The sequence below is a fragment of the Cydia amplana genome, chromosome 10 (assembly GCF_948474715.1).
Source record: "Cydia amplana chromosome 10, ilCydAmpl1.1, whole genome shotgun sequence".
NCBI lineage: Eukaryota > Metazoa > Arthropoda > Insecta > Lepidoptera > Tortricidae > Cydia > Cydia amplana.
The window spans coordinates 5,617,623-5,639,145 of record NC_086078.1 but is presented as its reverse complement, the minus strand read 5'-3'; the positions used below and the strand labels follow the sequence as shown (position 1 = coordinate 5,639,145).

The following is a 21,523-nucleotide window of genomic DNA, read 5'->3' as shown; positions in this document are numbered from 1 at the left end:
TTAAAATAACAGTAATAGGGAGTGAATGTAAACATTTTTTAAAGTTAATAACCAAAATGAATGACTATTTGGAAGTCAGTAATTTGAAAAATGTTACTTCTAGGGATTATTCTGTAACTATCTAATGTTTTATATAATTCAAATTGTTTCAGAATGTGCAAATCCTTCTCACACTAATAATTTAATTGGCAAAAGTTAAATTGTACTATTCTTACATAAATCTGTAATTTTATTCATACCCAAACAATCTTACTACATAGTTAACCACTTAATTCAGTTGATTGTCTATTAGCTGAAAATCTTGTTATAACTATCAAACATGTTTTAATTATATAAATGTTAACTCTCACCACTCCCACAACTGAGTTAAGTGGTAGTCCTGTGATAAATATATAAAACAATAATTATCCTAGATAATTAACAAATGCAAGCCTTTATTGCTTTCCTACATATCAACTAGATTTAGCACCATAGCAAAAAATAACCGTGCCTTAAAAATAACCAGTATTTATCTTAATGTCATAAAACTTTCGTTGATATATTGAGTAATTTTTTTCGAGTTAACATAATAACTGCCTTTTTCGGTTAGATGTTAAATGAACACTTGAATGTTACCTACCTATTTTTATTATTGAATCACAATACTTAATAGGTATTTTTGGTCAGTGGCCAAAAGTAGTTTAATAACTCTATCAATTAATGTTTTTTTTTTCTCTTAAAATGGAAAGCAGGCTGAACCAAATTAAGTCTACTATAGCGTAGCCTCTGTTAAGATTAAATTTAATCCTTAGTTTTTTTTAAATCGAAATGTTAAATAAATAAGTTTTATTTATGTCTGTTTTAACATACAAACAATGAACAAAAGAATAGACCAATAACAAGTAATAACCTTTTACAAATAAATATAAATGGCATAAACATTATATTTAGCCACACACATGGTAATTGACAATACAAAATATAACAATTTATCTATAAATAACAAAATATATTGAATACCTAATGTATCTCAACACTATTTCATTTATTATTTGTGCATTACAGCATTGAAGCGTATCTATTTATTTTAATAATTCAAGAGCTAAAATATTTTACATATTTATAATAACTTGTTTGATTCCATAAAGTTCCAGCTTTGCACATTATAGTGAATTATCCATAATCTTAAATCTATTATAATCATTAGAAAATATGGATAAATTGGGAGGAAAACATTTGCATATAGATTAAGATAATGTTTAAATACAAAGAAGTTATTATTTACTTTTTAAATCTATTAAGTCGCCATTTAGACACCAACGCCGAAGTAGGTTCACGTTGTAAATGCAAATATTTTTCGTATCCCAAATTATCAACGTCCTTACTAAATACGTTATTTTGCAATAGATGAACTATCCGAGGAGCGCCTTTTCGAAAACATTTCTACGTTACTTTCGTACTGGCCCCGTAGACAACATGACAATCGCTAACGCCCCGTAGCGAACGAAACGCAACTATCACTGTCACACTAGTATGGAAGAGTGATAGAGAGACACAACGCGATTCGATGGCGAAGCGCAAGCAATTGTCACCTTGGCTAGGCCGCCTGTTCGTCGTGTTAGCAAAGAAAGTAGTCCACACGAAGACCTTAAAAGTGGCAGAAAACTTCATTTTGTAAATTTGTTATAAGAGACCTAAGAAAATTTACTTTTGCGGGCCTTTCCTTGTTGTATTGTCTCATTCAGTTTAGCAGCTTATCTAGTATAGTTTATAATTATACTATTTTAATAAAGCGACTGGGTGCCTAATTGAAATGCACTCAGTTTTACATTTTATAATCAGCTCAGATTTTTTTTTAAATACCTTAGTATGATAAAGTATTAATAGTGTAAATAAAATAAAATATATTTCGACGAAATGTATTTATTTTTTGTTTATATAGGTATATACATAGGCCGTGAAATATTGTGCAAGAAAAAAGCATACCTACACAAATTTATGAGCTGATCATAATACCACCGTCTATATAGTCGAAAATAGCTTGTGTAACCGGCCTCGATAAATGCTAGGCTAGAATGGACTACAAATTAATACTGTATTTTTCTCAAAAATGGACGGCAAAGTCGACGTTGCCGGTTAAAAAATAGGTCGCGAAGTGCGTAGTTTATGGTCATTCAAAAAATTAAAAAGTTAAAAACATTGCAGTCTCGATTTCGGGACTGCAATGTCGCATACAAATTCCATTATTTAACGAGTTCCAAACTTTTTAAAACTTCAAATGGCCATATCAAATGAAGGCATAGGCCCCTTAAACAGCCAAACAGATGATCAGCACTTATTATTATAAAGCCTATAACAGACTATCGCACCGCACCGCGACCTTGGAGCGTCGCACCCATAAGTGAGAGCGAGAAACAGATATCTCTTTCTCGCTCTCACTTATGGGTGCGACGCTCCAAGGTCGCGGTGCGGTGCGATAGTCTGTTACAGGCTTAATGTTGGTACCGCGACTATTTAGGTGTCTCAAATAGGTTGGCGTATTTTCAGCAGAAAAAAACTCTTTTTTTTTTTTAAAGGCGGCAAGCTAATTTTTTTAATGGTTGTTATTTTTTCTGTGAAAATTAATGGAAAATTAGAACGTTGCTTCTGTAAGTTCTGTAAAATATTTCTATTTCTTGCACCATTTTTGAGAAAAGCACTATATATGACTCGGCTGGAAGGCTACTTGCTGGCTTCGGATTCAATTAAACGGACTCCCAAGGTCGTCCGTTTAAAACGAATCCTCAGCCTGCAAGTAGCTACTTCCGAACCTCGACAATAATGTACTATTATTTATTACCGAAAACACAACCGATCAATTAAGATTTTATTTACTACATACTTTAGTTCAAACACTTCAAGGAGAAAAAATAGTTATCTAGAATGTCCAAAAGGATATTTGCAAACATTATTTACGAGAACAAGATTAATCACGTGTCGATATTATCGTATAGGGTGACTGCTATTAGTTATTGGCCACAATTCTATGGAGCTTGCTACATTAAAATTGTCTCTGAATGTCAATTTTCTATACTTTATGCACTCGTATTTGCGTTATTTGACACATGACACTGACAACAGCAATAGAACGTAAAATATCTTGCATGTCGAAATTACAAAGGAAGACAATTGCACTGCGAACGTTTACGTTCTACGTCTTTTATTTTAAATTTAGGGTTGGTTATATTATAAATCGGTAGTCGTCTAAATAAATCGATATAAATTTTTAATTTTAGGTCGCAACAATTCAATTAAATTTAATGTTTTATTCATAAAATATACATTTTACACGTCAAATTTTTAAACATTATTAAATCTAGGTAAATTTTGTTATAAATCATTCATATTACAATAGTTATTAGATTTTTTTTTATTACATGCATGGAAAACCAACAGCTATAAATATTTCTAAAAACTACAATAGATTTACAGAGCCAATGACAGGTTCTCACTTAACAAAGCATTATTAAATTTATTATATCTTCTTATTATTATTTATTAACCATATAATTATAGCTTTATTTAAATCTCAAATAAAAATTCATTAAACGTCACAATTCGATACCTCAGTCTAGGTGCCATCCAATCGTAATCGCTTCCTGTGACAATCGATTTGGGTTAGTTACATCTCTATATACGTCAGTCATAATGTGTCAAATAACGCAAATAAGAATAATTCCACCATAGTGACTTTTGTTTACATAGTAAGTTCTATAGAATTACACTAGTAATTGGCCTTTCTCAACAAATCAGAAAGAAACAAGCGAAAAGTGGCACTAGTCCCAATAACTAGGTATAGCAGTCTCCCTACATATATTTTTCGTATGAGTAGGTAACAATTAACAAAATTGACAAGAATTTCGGTTTTCGGTAGGCCCCCAGTTGTGTTTCCGATGAAGTATGTATGTGGGAATTTTAAAGGCGAACCACATCAAACGCAGCACGACTTCAGCTTACTGGGTAGACACGCGCGTTCTGCGTACGCATTTGGTGTGTATTGTCTTTAACGGGTTTTTTTTCTACAAATCCTTGTCGTACTTATATGATATGTATCAGGATATGTGAGGAACTACAAGAGTGAGAAATATTATCATTATTAACTTGCGCTTTTCGGATCTTTGGAAGACAAGTTATGATTCAGGATTTCTTATACATTTCACCCTCAAACCCCTTCTAGGAACCTAAGGCCGGTTTTCTAACATTATCTTGTGCATGTATAAGTTTAAGAATGTATTTTTAACGCCTAACTCAAAATATTGACAAATCGTCATATTGAACACTTTGAAAATGTTAAACAGAATGTTGTATTGTACGAATAGGGTGCATACTCTTTTACGCTTCAGATTCATATCACTATGGGCCAGTTGCACCAACCACATTTGACAGACTGATCAACGTCAGCCGGCCCGCCCCGGGGCTTTACTATGAAACTTTCCATACATAAAAAAATTGCGAACTCTTTAACGATACGAACAGTTTGGTGCAACCGACCCTATATCTCTATATCTATTATGATACAGTAGATGTCGCTAAGCGCAATCCTAAAAGTTTTTTCTTACTCCTGTGATTAAAAGAAAAGTTCTTAAAATCACCTTATTTGTGAGAAAAGGAATTCTCTGTGTGGTTGTTGAAGTTCATGCTGCACCCTATTTGAATATTGAACACGTCACAGCTGTTAATAATACTTTGGTCCAATCAGGAGCATCTTAGGACGAGCAATCTTATACACCTTTACAAATTAATGCAAGCTCAATAAACCGAATATTTTTAAATGACACAACTCTGAATACAAATTATAGTACCTAATATGTACATAGAAACCTTGAAACCTAAATGGTCGCGGACAGAAATTAGATCTCACATCGGTCAGATCGAAACGACGACGAAACCGTCAGGATAAATTATAGCCTGTTTTTTTTCGGACGAAAACGGAAATACTCTTTGGACAGAAAAAAAACTTAACTTTAATGTGGAAGATTTGGAATTATCCTGTGATACTTGCATCTCTTAATATGTTCCACCAGTGGATCGAACAATTTAAACATTTCCTTCACAACTTAACCAGACGGTGCCCCTATTTCTGGGCGCTTTGCCCTTCGGGCATCTGAAGCTACCTAACGAACCTAACCTACCTACCTACCTACGCTTGTCTCCCCAGTGTAATGTTTTCACGAACGTCACACTAAATCAATAGGTAGGTAGGTTAGGTTCGTTAGGTGGTCCGCGAAGGTTGGAACAGAAAATTCTGACAAATGCGGAATCTAACCAAAACTCCGTTTTCGTCCGAAAAAAGACAGGCTATTTATCCTGACGAAAAAGGAATCTGACGAATGTATGTTAGATCAGAAATTACCTTCCACGAACGCGTCGGCTGTGGAAGGAACTGCTGCTGTTTTCTCGAAGAACTACGGATAGTATCTACAGTGTCTACACATCGACACATAATGTAACAAGGCCAACAAGGCGCCGCCACCATCCTATCAGGTCTTTTCTCAGACGTTAAACTCGTTGCAGAGTGCATATTACAACAATTATAACCGGGTACCTATATCGTGAATTTATTTTGTAGTGTCCTTTTTCTATACGATGTCTGACTATTGCAATTCAATGATATACAGAGTTGTGCCATTTATCAGCTATCTCTCAAAATAGGTTCCAATTAAGACTTTTACTCTAGCATACACTAAACATCAGGGCTCACAGCCCCATCCCTCTGCTAGAACGTCTGTATGGGCCTATACAATCCAGTGTACCCACACAGGCGCGCGCGCAACGCCGTGATCAACATCGCCGCGCCCGACAAGTCGTCCAACAAGTTGGCACACTCGCACACCAACAGGTACATCTTGTCGCCGTGGCTGGCGACGGACTTGTGTAGCGCTATCTTCCTCATGCCGACGGAGTGAGGGAGATGGCGGTAGAGCATGCGCGCGCCGGTCCAGTATAGCCAGTTGCGCTCGAAGCGCTCGCCATCGTCGCCTTCGAATACCTGGAAAATGATTAGGGCCAGTTAAAGGAAAGCATCCAACAAGAAGGTCCTAAAATCTGCTGTAGTTGGCGGTCTAGTCAAGATTGTCGAAAGCAGGTAGAATAACGTAACGTTGAGAGCCCCATCACTTAGCGGACGTAACTATTTCGCATAAACTGATGAAGACGAAGTTCCAGCCTATACTTCATTCAAAACACCGGATACAAAATAAAAGTTCTTCTTCAAAAATCTATCTACAAAAGCGATTTGAATCAAAGTCTCATATAACTATTGGGCCATAAAACTTGGAACGAATCTCATTGGTTTAAGAAATGTATTATTTCCAGACACTATTAACTGCACTAACCACTAATGTGACTTTCAGTTATCTACGGTTAGTAGTTATACCAATAATACTCGTATAGAAAGTCAGAACGCCACCAAGCTCTATGTGAATTTAAATTTTTAAATTATTCTTATAGGCCGTTTAAGGATAAACGGGACATTAAACCCGTGACTTCGAAAACTTTCCTCCTAAAAATCCGTTTTAAATAACCACTTTTACAAAGTAGGCGCTCGTTTTATTTTATCATCCACTTCAATGCACCGTAGTCTTTAGAGACGATCCAAAAGTCGCAGTTAGACAAATCCCTCTGCCAAGACGGCACCATACGGCTGTTTTAATAGGGCGGAAATGAGTAAAGTGGCAGATCACTTTTCTTAAGTGCTCCATTTGGTTGCCTTCCAAAAATCTTGGCACGGTTCCCTTAAGATTAAAGGTGTATCAACTTATGGAAAGTTTAATAAAGAACTGGAGCCAAATTACGAACGGTGTAGCATTAGTTCTCGTAGTTACAAAGTACGTAAATATACGAGTAAATATCTTGTTTAGCGTAGATTATCCCGCATGTAAATTCTGTGTCATGAGGTAATTGCTTTCAATCGTTTTCTCTCTTATTCTAACGAGTACAATTGATTAAAATGATAGGTAGGCCAAAAAAAAGGATTGACGTCTATGAATACCTAAGGTTACTCTAGAAGTAGACTCTTTAGAAGCAATCGTGCTATGCTATGTCAATATTCTTTTCGAGTCGGCGTGATTAGTTAATGAATGTATCTACGTACTGACCTTATAAACACTAATAATGAATCCAGTAGTTGGCGTGTGCGACTTCTTCGGTCCTCCGGCCAGGTCCGTGAACGGCGGCCGGCAGATCATTGCCACCTCACTATACAAGTCCAGCGTATGCGCCGCCGAGTACCGTATCGCCTTCGGATCAAACTTGTTCAACGAAGCACACCTCATGTTATTGTAGAAAAGCAAAGGATCAGTTTGCGTTGTATTTATCACATAGTATGATATGAATGGGAATTCTGCGTTCCGTTCCATATTTGCGAGTAGCATCCCTCCTACAGCTGTATTTGCTTGAGCTACTTCTGTTAAAAGCTCCCCTGCGGCAGCCTTCTGTTTGATTAAGGGCTTGGACATTGGTGATTCGAGTATTGGCTCGATAGGCTCTAGAGGGCTCATCAGGTGGGCGAGTATGCAGTGCTTGGGGTCGGCAACCTCGAGGATGCTGAGTGAGTTCGGGGCAGTCTTCGTTGTTTGGCCTTTCTCTGGTGTTGGAGGGGGCACTGGAAGCTTGAATGAGAAAATAGGATTTGAAAATTAGTTTTTTAATGCATAGCTTTGTACCTATGTATAATTTATAAGAGTTGTTTAGAATCCGCGCTGGTAAACTTTAGTTGTAATTTAGAAAAGGGTGTAGGTACTGATTTCATCTTACTTACTCATTACTCTCTGATCTCTGATCATAATTCCAAGGAAGGAAGGGCGGAATAAGACGTTGATTCGGTTTTCTTTTATAGGAGGACTTTGAGGATGGAGCTAGAGCATGACAATTGAGTGATCAGTCACTGATGGGCACAATAAAGTTTTGTTTTAGCTGTTGCAGGCAGTCTCGTATCTGCCATGACTTGTAATAGGCATAAAAAAGAGTAAAGAAGAAGACTTACAGGGACGCCATCAGGCAGGAACCTATCCAGCGCGTGCGCTGGTATGACAAAGCAGTCGCGCTCGAGCGTGGCGAGCGAGACGGGCTCTGTCCTCGTCTCCCTCCTGCTGACCCGCTCGGAGGCCCGGGTGTCCGTGGGCCTGTCCCAGCGGAGCAGCGACACTCCCGGCTCCCGCGTGACGAGGGGCTGCGGGGGCTCCGGCTCCGTCCCGGTGCCTCCGCCGAGCACTGGCCCGCATCGTTCTGAAACAACAACGGTAATGGTTTTAACTTACGTCTTGGTTGTTAGTCACAAATAGTGCTAATGTTTCGGATCCGTCGGCTATAATTCTTCGGTGGTTTTAAATACATTCGAATCACACATCGCACTCGTCGCTGATTCGTAGCGCTACAGTTAAAATTGAGTCGGGTAATCTTTACTCGGAGCCTACTGGGCCCTTATTCGACATGTACAACTGTCAGATTTCGCGTCATTTGAAATTCAACTGCTGAAGTTCATTTGAAGTTCATCAAGTGCTGAAGTTCATTTGGTACAAACAATAATTTAACAAAAAACAACTTTGTTTTATTATTACTTTAAGGTTTATAATGGTTTGGTTTGGTTGTCACCTAACTGTGGATTGCTAATGTCAAATTTTGACAAGTAATGATTCCAAAGGTAGACTTGGTTCTCTATGACCTTCGGCACCATCTTGGAGTTTTTGACGTGCGAAAGGGTAATTTATAGCAAAGAGTAAAACTTTTTTTTTTCAGTACGTAAGTTTACATGAATTAATGACATCTTGTGAGCGATAGACCAACGAATGCGCTGTAGGCGATGCGGCGGCGAGTAGTGGAACTTACGTGACAATTTCCATCAATCAAAAAGGGACTACATTGCTGATGGTCGATAAAGGCTATTAATAATTGAATTTTAACAGCAAGAATGCCTTATTGACAAGCGATCTTTTTGTTGAACCCACACCTACACGTCAAATAATGCTTGCTCCACACATTCTCTTATAAACGCTCCAAATTGTAAAAAAAAATTAAAGAATTTACTCATCACCTCTCTCAACTCAAGCTGCCTATTTCTAATCCACGTTAACAAACCACAAGTTGTACCTTAACACATTTCGTAAACCATATATTCAGAAAAGTCCGTATTTTATTTCTAAGTGGAACATGAATATAGCTGGTCAAGCAGATCTTGACAGTAAAAAAGGCGCGAAATTCAAATTTTCTATGGGACGATATCCCTTCGCGCCTACATTTTTCAAATTTGCCGCCTTTTCTACTGACAAGATCTGCTTGACCAGCTATATCTTGTATTACCTTTTTGGTATAAAAATAATCTAAATTAGTCAAAATATTTTGACTAAATATTGCACTACTACTACCTACTATATAGGTACCTACCTTAGTAACTTGGTAACTTTGTGTCACCAACTATTTTGATGCTACCTACAAAGAGCATCAAAATAGTTGGTGACTGACAGGTCAGGCTCTGGTCTTGGTAAGTAATGTAGCCAAATACTGGTAAGTAATATAGTCACTTATGACTATATTACTTACCAAGACCTAAAAGTACCTATTGTTTAATATGTATCTACACAGAGATGATTTTTAATTAAAGGAAATTAAATACATATATGTTATTCAACTACAAATAAAAAAATTAGATCTATACTTGGTCAACCAGAACTTGACAGTAGAAAAAGGCGGCAAATTTGAAAAATGTAGTTGTAGGCGCGAAGGGATATCGTCCCATAGAAAATTTGAATTTCGCGCCTTTTTTGACTGACAAGATTTGGTTGACCAGCTATATTTCAGTTTACACATTTTTTTTCGTTTAATTTTAATAAAACATTAAAGTTTTTAAGCATTAAACTTTATTTAATTTTCTTCACTATAGATTATTTTCTGATATTCAAGTAGGTATGGTGTTTCAGGTTGGTAACAGGAAATAAGAAAACCACGCTGGTGGTCCACATCTGTAAGTTTAAATATGAAACATGATAAAAACACTTAAATTAAAAACTTAATGTCTTCCCAGCTTTGCTCGAAAACATATAAAAACTCAAAAATGCGCGTTTTCCCAGATATAAAACCTAGCTAGATCGATTTTGCGCCCCCGAAAACCCCCATATAGCAAATTTCATCTAAATCGTTAGAGTCGTTCCCGAGATCCCCGAAATATATATACATATAAATAAATAAATAAATATACAAGAATGGCTCGTTTAAAGGTATAAGATATATATTATTAAAAACTTATAAATAAATTATTTGCCCTAAATCGTGGTAGTGACCTACCAAGTGCGGTAGGGTGCCCAGAAAGGCTGCAGGCTGACCGCTTGCCCCGCTGGATAACAATGCTGATCCGCATCATCAGAAGCATACAGATATAAAGCGCTTTGACAGCTCCTCATAGAGGCAACGCGCGCTAGGCCGCACGCCATAAATCTAAGCTAAAGTCTTAAATTCGAGATCATGAACATGAAATATTTGTTCGCTATAATAGTAAAATCATAGGTCTAATACCTATGATTTTAATATTATAGCGAAAAGTTAGCAGGAGACGGCCGTGCCGTGGTCGTGGTAGGTACAGCATGCGTGGACCAGACAAGCAAACCCTGAATTATTTACCTACCTATTTTACTATACCTTTGTTCACCATTGTGTTCACCTATGTATATTTACTCTTCTTTCCAAGATAATCATTTTTTTTTCAAGATGTAACCCGTATAATCGGGCTGTATAATTTGCCTCAATTTTTTTACACAATGTTGTATGTAATTTTAATTCGATAATTAATGATGTTTTACATATTTATCATATACTATTTTTCCAATTTTTCTTGTATATTACGTTGTTTATTTCGATTGACGTATTTATTATTTTCGTTACTATGACAGCGGTTTTTTTTTGGCATTTAGCCAGTGTCATGTCGATATAAAAACACTTTAAAAATGCAACGGAAAGGTTGAGTCCTCCATACAATGACATTATTATAACTCAAACAAGAACCATCCAAAGGGGAATGGGGGAAATTGCGATAGGTATTTGCTTCTCTATCACTCTTGCATATCCGAACGAAATTTAATGGTGGCACATAACGAAATTGGTTTCGCGGAAGGAAACCGTCTTTATTCATCAATGTTATATTTATTAGGAACAAACGTTGACTGCCGACTGTCCTATATATTACACTACTCTTTGCTGCCGACTTCTAGCGCTGGCGGTACACCGCGAAAATCAGTAAAATGCTGCAAATGGTGTTAAAGGTCTGAAAATCGGTACGATTGATCTTTAGGACATTTGAAACAATTTGACCCGAAGCGCCAACAAATAAAAAAAAACGAGAGGAGTTATGACGTGATGTTTCTTTTGTATGAAAAAAAAAATTAGAAACCTATCGTGTGTGGTATTCAACGAAAGGGCTTTCTGAGCCAATGCTAAAAGTATATCACATCGTTACATTTCAGTCATTTTGTTTAAATTATAATAAAAATAGTTTTCAAAACATACCAAGTTTGGGCTTCTCCAGATACAATACCGTTAATTTTTTTTGTAAAATATACCTCAAATTATCCGTAATATCCTCATATCTAACCCTAATAAAGCAATTTTGAAATTATTTACATTTAATTTTTTTTTTAATTTTTCAATTTTACAAAGTGTAATAATAGCCCTGCCGAATATAATGTCCGAATATTATGTCCGAATGAATAAATACGAGTAATAATGTCATTCGGGTAAAATAAGAGTATTGAAACTTGGTTTTTCTACTCCCGTACTTTTATTTGTCATTTAAAGGGTCGTGCACACACCTTTAAACCCCCTATAGTTCTTATCTTATAGTTAGCAGTATCTTTTTGGCACTTTTACGATACTTCGTGTAATCACCACTTAAAAAATATTGTATGGAATACATTGTTGCCAACCTAATTTTAATTGTCATTTCTGACAGACGAGTGAACCATAGACATGTTTTGGTTACTGGTACGATTTTTTTTTTCATCTTTATAGGGCTGTATCTCCTAAACCGTGCGTCGTAGAGCAAAAATAATCAAATTTTCGTTCCCCTTTAAGAAATCCCTAAGTAAGATTTAAAAAACAAAAAAAGAAAAAAAGGAAGAGAAATATTTACAGGGCTGTATCTCCTAAACCGTGCGTCGTAGCGCAAAAGTAATAAAATTTTCGTTCCCCTTAAAAGTCCCACCCACTGAACAACCTATCACATTAGGACATGAAACAATCATCATCATCCATTTTTATTATTATTTCATTGCATTTCAAAGTAAGCGCTTGGTCGTAGAAAAAGTATTGTATGCAACGTTGTTTAACTTTCAAAAAATACTCGTGGCGTCTTTATTAAATTTACTTACTCACGCCACTCGCCTTTTTTGACCTCTCTTAAACAACGGTTGCATAAAATACTACTGCATGTTCCTTTGGTAATATCTAAGCTTTAAGTAAGAAAAAGTTCTAATGAGTGGGGGTGGAGAACTCGGGAGAGGGGGAGCGTTAAAGGTGAGTTTTTTCAGTTAATTCTTTCTTAATTCTTACATAGACAATTTTTACTACGACTTATAGATTCCGAGATATAAGCGACTTTCTGAAAAAAACGTTATATATTAATTTTATGCTTTCTTTTTAAATATTTAATTGAGAGATTCATAATCACACTTTGTAAAACTGAAAAATTAAAAAAAAAACCTAAATGTAAATAATTTCAAAATTGCTTTATTAGGATTAGATATGAGGATATTAAGTATAAAATTTGAGGTATATTTTACAAAACATTTTTTAACGGTATTGTATCTGGAGAAACCCAAACTTGGTATGTTTTGAAAATTATTTATTGTATTATTTAAAAAAAATACTGAAATGTAATGATGTGATATATTTTTGGAATCGGCTCAGAAAGCCCTTTCGTTTAATACCACACACGATAGGTACAATATTTTTTTAAATTCCATAAAAAAAAAAGATGACGTCATAACTCCTCTCGTTTTTTTTATTTGTTGGTGCTTCAGGTCAAATTGTTTCAAATGTTCGTACCGATTTTCATACCTTTAACATCATTTGCAGCATTTTACTGAATTTCTCGGTGTACCGCCAGCGCTATATATATTATACTACTCTTTGCCTTTTCTTTAAACTTTTTTTTGACAAGTTTTCACAGACAATTAAAAATTTGACATTGATACATCAAGGCGGTTTGTTTACAAAGGGGCCTACCGGGAAGTGCGAAAATCGAAACTCAGCTATTTGCCTCTTTATCGCTCGAATATGCAAGAGTGATTGAGAGGTTAGATAACAAAATTTCGAATTTCTGACTGTATTTTTCTTTAAATAGTTTCAAATACAATTAAGTTGCGTTGTTTTATCACAAAGTTAAAAAGACTTAAAAGACTACTGTCTGTATCATCACCATCAGATCAGCTCGATGGTACCATAAAAATATTGTATTGTCACCCATATTCATGAATCTAGTATTAAACTGGATTGGGCATGAGTGGTGGGGATAACTGACAGAACGGGATAGACTTATGTATCTTTCAGTAGGAGTAGCAGCGAAAGCGCTATTATTGTTTGTCCTTGTCACAGTCTCACATTTTTTTTTATTCCTCACCGTAAATTAGCATGGATGATTGGTCGAATTTATTTGTTGCCCACCATAACAAATAAATTCTACCTATCATAGCGTCGCATTGCGTATGTTTTGTCCCTCACGGAGGCACGCGTAGACCACTTCTATAGGATGCTACCTTCTATGCCCATATTACATATTATGTACTTATGTAAATTTTCAGCTTCATTGAACACCCGGGAAGTGGGTCAAATTTAATTTGCATGATTTGATTGGAACCGGGACAGATGAAACTAACTAAAAGCTTGTAAAAATGTGGCTTTCCAATTTCTATTGCAACTTCAGATGAAAACGTCCTTATTGAAGCATAAGGACCCTTAATTTATGGAAAGCCACATACAACAACCAATTCGAGGCTACTAGGCGGCAAAATACGACTCAATACGAGTAGGTAGGTCAAATAAGAGTAATAAAATACGGATGTATATTTGGCCAAATATTCTTTATTGTGACAAAGTTATTCTTCCTCGCGTTATCCCGATTTTGCCACGGATCATGAGAACCTATGGTTCGCTTGACAATTAATCCCAAGAATTGGCGTAGGCACTAGTTTTTCCGAAAGCAACTGCCATCTGACCTTCCAACCCAGAGGGTAAACTAGGCCTTATTGGGATCTGTTAGGCTGTTAAAGTTTAAAGTTAGCTACTCGTAAGTCTCGTAACACAACATATAAGTTTCACATTATAACAAAAATTACTTACATATATATTATGTACCTAAACATATTACTTTTCTAAAAAAAGGACTGAAATCTAGTGCTGCGAAGAAACGGTATTTTTGTTCGGCTTTTTTGTTGCTATTTTGGCATATGGATACATGGTAGAAGAAGTAAGTGTATGGAATCCTCCTCCATTTTGCGTGGTCCGACGCACCTGGCCGGGTTTTCGCGATTTTCCGTCAATGTTCAATACCTTATTTCTTACGAACACCTAAAATAATAAGTTTAAAATTAATCTCAATGTCTCCAGTTTGCCGTTCATTCAAACTGACAAAATCCAAATTTCTGAGGCAATATACGACCGCTGTCTTATATAAGCCATTAAATATCAACATGAATAACCCCACGTTGCGTTGTTATAAATTTAATTAAATAAATAATTATTTTATTATTTAATTTATATCAACTAATTAGGCATAGCGTCCAATTTAGAATATGGCACAGGCACTAGTTCTTACGAATTTTACCTTAATTTATTAATCAAAGGACCTGAGGTAAAAGTGAGAAGAGGTTGATATGCAGATGCAACCAGCTAGTCGCCGACGCTCCGCTTCCCCCGGGATTAGCCCTTAAGCCTGCACCTAACAGACTGGCTCATAGGGGGCTATGAGCTCGCCGTTGCGTCAATTTTCATTTTTAGAAAAAAAAACTAGTCTACTAACTACTAACAACACAATAAATGCTTATTTTGCCGCATTCTTCACTATCTCTCCCTGTTTCACTGCCATCTAACCCAGAGGACAAAAATATAGCTTATTGTGGCTACTCCGTCTTCCTCATGACTCATGATATTTTACTTCACCATAAAGTAATTGGTGTAATATCAAATGATATTTTTCGCACAAGTTACAAGAAGTTCATTGCTAAGAACCACGACGATTGGTTTAAAATTTAAACTTTATATATAATTTGTTACCTAGTAATTATAATAAATCTGTTTTCTTTTTGACATTTAATGGTATATGTATTGCTGTATGTTTATTGTCAAGTTTTTTTTAATTCTGGACAATTGTCATATATTCGTTTTCATGATAGATCTACACCAACGCAACTGCATGTCATGTTCTTGCGGTTTATTTTTATAACGCCAAGATCAAAATTTGACTGTTAACTCCATCTTGCGTCGAGTAGAGGAATCAAAAAACTATAGAAAATAGAAATGCAGTTTACTCTATGCCATAGAATCCCCTTTTAAATGTCATAAATCCAAACATGGCGGCCATACCAATAGACAATCAAGTCTAGCGATGAAATGATTTGTTTACATGAGATTCACTGACAGATAATGATCTTTACCTATTCGACAACCCACGATAGTTCAGATTCAAATGAACTTCAACATGCGACGTCAAAATTGGCATGTCGAATAAGGCCCCTGCTCTCTTACAACGGTGAACTACCAAGGCATTAATATTGCCATTGCAAGGATAGGCATAAATCCTTCAATCTGAACGATCAAGTTTATCACTATATTGCACAAAATTCGATAGTGACGACATAATGCCCCTAATGGTAATATGCACGGAAAAAGGATGTGACGGAGTTTCAAATTAGTTTTACTACGGATTTAATTTTGTGCTCCTATCCGGCAAAATTGCAAAGGAGGACCTAATGGAGAACCACTGTTTCCTGTTTAGCAACGGTGGGTTTGATGTCGTATGAACGCGAACCGTCCCTTCAAAGAGTCAGTCAGCAAAAAACTACGTTCTTAGATTAAATGGAACTACGAAATGAAAATGTCATGGCGTCATTAATTTGAGAGCATGACTGGCGATAATACAACTCACACGTTACATTACTTGTATCCGCCGCCATCACAGAACTTTGTGCTTCGCTAGACGAGTGTTTTTGTAATGCTGCTTCGTTTGGCCTCGCTGAAAATAGCCGGGAAGTGTTTACAGCCAAAACGGTCAGTTTGAGCCGGTTTGAGCGGGTTGTAGGGATTGCACTCGCGGAACTGATTGGAAAGAAAGAGACCAAAATAGCGGATTGGATAGAAGCAGTAGAAAAAGTGTATCCAGCCCAATATGGGGTCAATTGATTTCTCCATTTAGACATTTTTTGCCGTCGACATATCGGGGCCGGCTCCGATCAACGAATTCCGATATTTTTCGTGCATAGTTAGCATGGTAAATTGGTCAGTTCACGAGCTTTCATAACGAATTGGATACTTAATTTACTGGGAAAAGTCTCTACCTACTGTTCCCAAACGTTAAGAATATTGGAGTCTAATTTCTTGGTGTGACTTAGGTAGGTATATCGACCAAGCTTTTATATTACATATTAATATCCCAATGTAGATGTTGTGGGCATTTCTTTCACCAATTCTTTATTACCAAGTTTTTATTAAACTTCCAGAGACAGAGGCAAATTAAAACCTAACTCTGGGCATAAATCACTCATAAAAACCATGTAACATTTATTCGCGTGACTAAATCAAGTAGTTATGTGTAGTTAAGCTCACACGAGATGAACTTCACTCCAAGCCGAAAAGTTCACCAGATATTATCTCCTGTATCTATAGGTAGATACTAAATTATTTTATTAGATATCAGCATTGAGTAGAGTTATCCCTAATGTAGCTATTGTCACGTCAGTGTAGTTCCGTCCATTCAACCGCTTGTGATGCGCGTCATGTTGCAGCGTGGCTGTCCGCTATTTATAATGCGTGACTTGACGCGTTGCTGGCATCTTGTTATTAGCGGATAATGCGTCTGGCTTTCCTGGAAGAGTTGTAACTGGGACTAAATGTTACTTTAATTAAACTTTGTACACGGTCGCTTTTTGAACGCAATAATCTAAATCAGCATCTTCCGTTCACCTTATTATGAGGAATATATTAACGAAGTATTTTTGTTACACGCCTTCAGCCACGTAAAAAAATTAAAATACTAGACTAGACTTTCGGTAGTTTCGGTACTTCATTTAGTAGAGTCGCGAGTTCGAGTTTCGCTTGAGGCAGTTAATGTTGTTTGTGTATTTTATTCATAAACTGTCTGTGGCTATTAAGTCAATATGTTTTTATTTTACATCTTATTTAGGTCGTTATAAATACCGTATTATTTTCTCAGTAGCTAGGTCGTAGTCGACGTAAATCGTAAAATGTAGCCATGGTCTAAGATTTTCATCGAAAATGCCCGAATTAGCAACATCATTCAGCGCGTGCCAATTGCATTCTGCATTCCAAAGCGCAGTGGAACGTCACTGCAAGCACATGTGCAATGAATCATAGTTTATCCGATATGTGCCGATATATGAGCTGTATGAATCCTACTTTAATTCAAAAGCTTGAGGATCCTTTTCAGTTTAGTGGCAAACTAATGTAGTAGGTAGGTATTTACTATTTACACCTATGTAAACAAATAAATACTAACGATTAGGCATTTGCAAGTAAATACCTTATTTTCATTGTATTTTTTAACGTGTGTTAAATAAAATTGAATTGTATCTGCCACAAGAGTCCAAATAATTTAAGACTAACCATGCCGATATTGCCAATCAGTTTACTGAAATTCTTAAAACAAAACGCATTTTACCGATTTGCAAGAGTTGCAAGACCAAATCCCCTTTACAAATATGGCTGTGAGTTATGGGGGTATTCATGTCAGATTAGAAGTGGCTCATAGTAGACCATAAACATGATAACACCTCTACAAAAACAAACAAAACATCGTACAAACAACTAATTGTGATGGTTTCTGTAAGAAAGTTTGATAATGATTTAAGTTCTACCTAATTTGACGCCACGGAAAAAGTTTTAGCTTAAGTTGTAAACTTACCTGTTCAGCTAACTTCACAGACCACATGATTATATAAAAACACAGCTATTACATATCATCAAAACTCATACTTTGCGTTCTTAAGACTTTCACGATATTTCGTCAAGAACTTTTTGAAAACTTCTGGAACATACTCAAAAACTCTAACACATAAACAAACAAACTTTCCCGCCTTTACCTGAGCCCTCGTTGTACTGAGTACTGGCCCTCGGCGCCGAGAAAAAAAGATGCGTCCTGTAGTGAGTGTGTTCCTCCATACAGGAGTAGCGCTCGCGGTCCCGGCGCTTCGCGTTCCGGCCGGCCCCGAGCGCCCCCCTCGCCTTGCCCCCTCCCCCGCCGCCCCCGCCGCCCGTACTCTTCTCCCCGCAGAAGTTCTTCCGAAACATCAGATTCATCTTGGACTGGTGCCACTGCGGTCTCTCTCGCACTAATTAGAAGCTAATTAGTCCCGCTCTTTCGTGCGTTTAGTCTAGGTTTATGGCTTATGGAAATAGTTGGTTATGGTTGATTTCTTAACAGGTGCAACGTTGCGGTTTGGGTTACGGGTTTTGGTTAAACTGTTTAAAAAGTTATAAATGGTTTAATCACGCATATACCTATCACGTTTCTCTTATTTGAGTCTCAAGTATTACCTACCGAAAATATGTATCGCGCCTGTAAGGAGTGTAAGGGTGCAGCCTAAAAATAGCATTTGATTGCTTTTAACTTTGCGATGTCTACAGGAATGACGCGAACTAGTTAAGCATACAATAAAATGTGCACCTACCCGTAAATTTCTCCGCCTTTAGTATAAAAACAATAATATTGTAATCTTAAGAGTACTTAGTTAATGAAGTTTAATTTACATTGTTGGCCTTCCTTCGTCAGTCGAGTACTAATTAGAAATGCATCATTTATGCACATGAACGTATTGATGTAAACTTGGAAAACGTGCAAATGTCGTTGCCATGATTTATTAATGAAATCGCAATCAGGTGCACTTTCCCACAAGAACAGAAACATGAATACCTACTTCAAGATAATCTTTGATTAGATACAGAAAATATTAGGTAAGTATCTGAGTAGATAGAGTAACATTAGAAGTTACCTACTTATATCAGTGACTCTTAACCGTTCAGTGCTAAGGGGCAACTATACAATTTTATTTTGTCAAGGACCACCAATTATTCCTTTAACGAAATTCCTAGTATTTATATTCCATTAAAAAAGTAGGTATTCCTTTGACAAGAAAGCCAATAAAGGGTAATCTTCTAAATCTAAATACGAGGACTCTTTTGGTACCTACATCCAGGGACCACTGCTGGTCCGCGAAATACCAGTTAAGGACCACTGCTCTGTTTTAATTTAAAAAAAAACGTCCTATTTATTTAATTTTCCGTATTTTTCCGCCTGTTGTTTAAAATTCATTAATAGACGGAAATCGCTTCAATGTCAGGCAAAATCGATGGAGTATTCGTCCCGTGAATATTTCAGTAGCGGGGATCGAATGCGCAACAAGTGTTCTATTTGCTAAGACAGAGCTCTTTAAGGTAAACATCCTAGAGCTCGACATGCTAATGCCCAATAGATGACACCCTGCTGTCATCTCTATTGACAATGACTTCTACTGTGGCAGTGACGATCACTCGGAGGCTTGGAGGATACAACTAAACGGAGTAGCCATTAACAGGCTTTCCCCTCTGTCGAAAATAGGCGGCCAACGGTCATACACAATGTATGGACTGACGTTTATCTGACATGGCTATTTTTACGTTACGCATACATTTGACGTTCCCCTCCCCCGCAAAAATCGGCAGACTGTTTTGTACAGAAAATTACAGACATGGCGTCTCCGTTTGATTATATCCTCCAAGCTCGGAGGTCTACCTTACGTAGTAAACCTTGAAACGTATTCGAAAATAACAATGAGGTTCTGCATCAAACGTTAAGACTTAGAATAAATTTAATCGTTCGCAGACGTTAAAAATTAAAACAAAAACGTTAAGACGTTCGCTAATTCTTTTTGTACGAGAAGGTATGAACATTGGCCAGGTTGATCAAGACTTACCTACACCCTTATATTACACTTCATTGCAGTTTGCGCACACAAATCAGCGCGAGCAATCAGAGTCGAGTCATTAGGCATCTCACGCGCACCAACAAGTGCGAGTACGATTCCAGGTCGTATCAAAACAAGATTCTTATCAAATAGTTAAATCAGAATCGGTCACAATAAAAAATCCTCCGTAGACCCTTGACACGTGTAACCATGGGTCTTGAAAGTGACATGTAATCATGGCCCTTGAATTAATTGTGGTATAGAATGTAGACTGTGAGCGTCCACTTTGATTGTTAGAAAAGCAGTTAAACCGAGGGTATACTGCCAACAATCGTGTCCATTATAATTTACAGCCCGACTAATCATAAAGCCGCCATAAAGACGTTTTTACGAGAAAACTAATGATCCGCAATACTTGGCGCGTTTTATTGAGCAATCCACAGATTATTATGGCTTTTACTGTGTTTATGGTGGTTTTTGTGGACGCTGCTCTGATGGCTTTATGGCGTAGTCCGTGAAATGTTCGGTATGTGTTTATTTATGTATTGTATGTATGTAGATAGGTGGTAGTGGTAGGTATCCAAATATTCCAAATGCAGAATGGCCTATTCTAGGTTACGTCATTTTTATAATACCTTAACTTAAAGGTAGCTCAAATTAGATCATCTTATCCTGACCATATTACTCCATTAATAAAAAGAAACCCTTTAAAAAACCTCTTTAATAAAAAAACTTTCAAATCGAAAACAAATTTTAAACTACAAAAAATTCTTAGGTAGCTACGTAGTTGAACATAAACTTGAAAACCCTATAAACCTAAGCTCGCTACCGTTTTATTTAGTTTTTATGTGGCAGTTGAACTTTAAAACCGGGCTTAGCCTATTTCTACAAGCCCTAGCTGACCAATGTTATCACTATCGTTATCGTTATCGCCCCGAAATGCCGGCGCACTTATGCAAAAGGTTGACATTTTAATCGCACGCAATCCTAACGTTACGAATTCCCTAGTCCCCCGGTGGTTAAAATTGTTTGACACGATTTTTTGGCTGACTAAAGGCGGGATTCCATTCCACCGCACCAGTGTGCGACACTGTGCGGCACAAGCATATTCAGTACAAAAATGTTTGTGTCACACCAGGCCGCATACTGGTGGAATCCCAGCTTGACGAATACGGGAGGGCAATTTTATCGGGTGTAACCTATAAACTATATGTATTGTTAGGTGTACCTACTTCCATTTTTCACACCCTAACCTCATAAGGTTGGTCATAAGCAAAAGGCTTGACGGATTTTAAGGTGTGGGTTGTAGACGCTGTCGGTGTCATTTCAGACTTGAAAATATTTAGCTA

General features: G+C 36.8%; 1 protein-coding gene across 2 annotated transcripts in view; it reads right to left on the bottom strand.

The window, feature by feature from the left end:
- Positions 1-5,612: 5,612 nt before the first annotated feature.
- The window catches only part of LOC134651378 (uncharacterized), a 71,708-nt gene continuing 55,797 nt past the window's right edge, over positions 5,613-21,523 (bottom strand). For both annotated transcript variants that reach the window (XM_063506467.1, XM_063506468.1), the window contains exons 2-5: positions 18,315-18,617; positions 8,003-8,244; positions 7,116-7,628; positions 5,613-6,007 (exon numbers count right to left, since the gene is read on the bottom strand). In XM_063506467.1, coding sequence (XP_063362537.1) covers positions 5,735-6,007; positions 7,116-7,628; positions 8,003-8,244; positions 18,315-18,531 — 1,245 coding nt within the window. In that variant the 5' untranslated portion in view covers positions 18,532-18,617 and the 3' untranslated portion in view covers positions 5,613-5,734. The remainder of the gene's footprint in view (positions 6,008-7,115; positions 7,629-8,002; positions 8,245-18,314; positions 18,618-21,523) is intronic.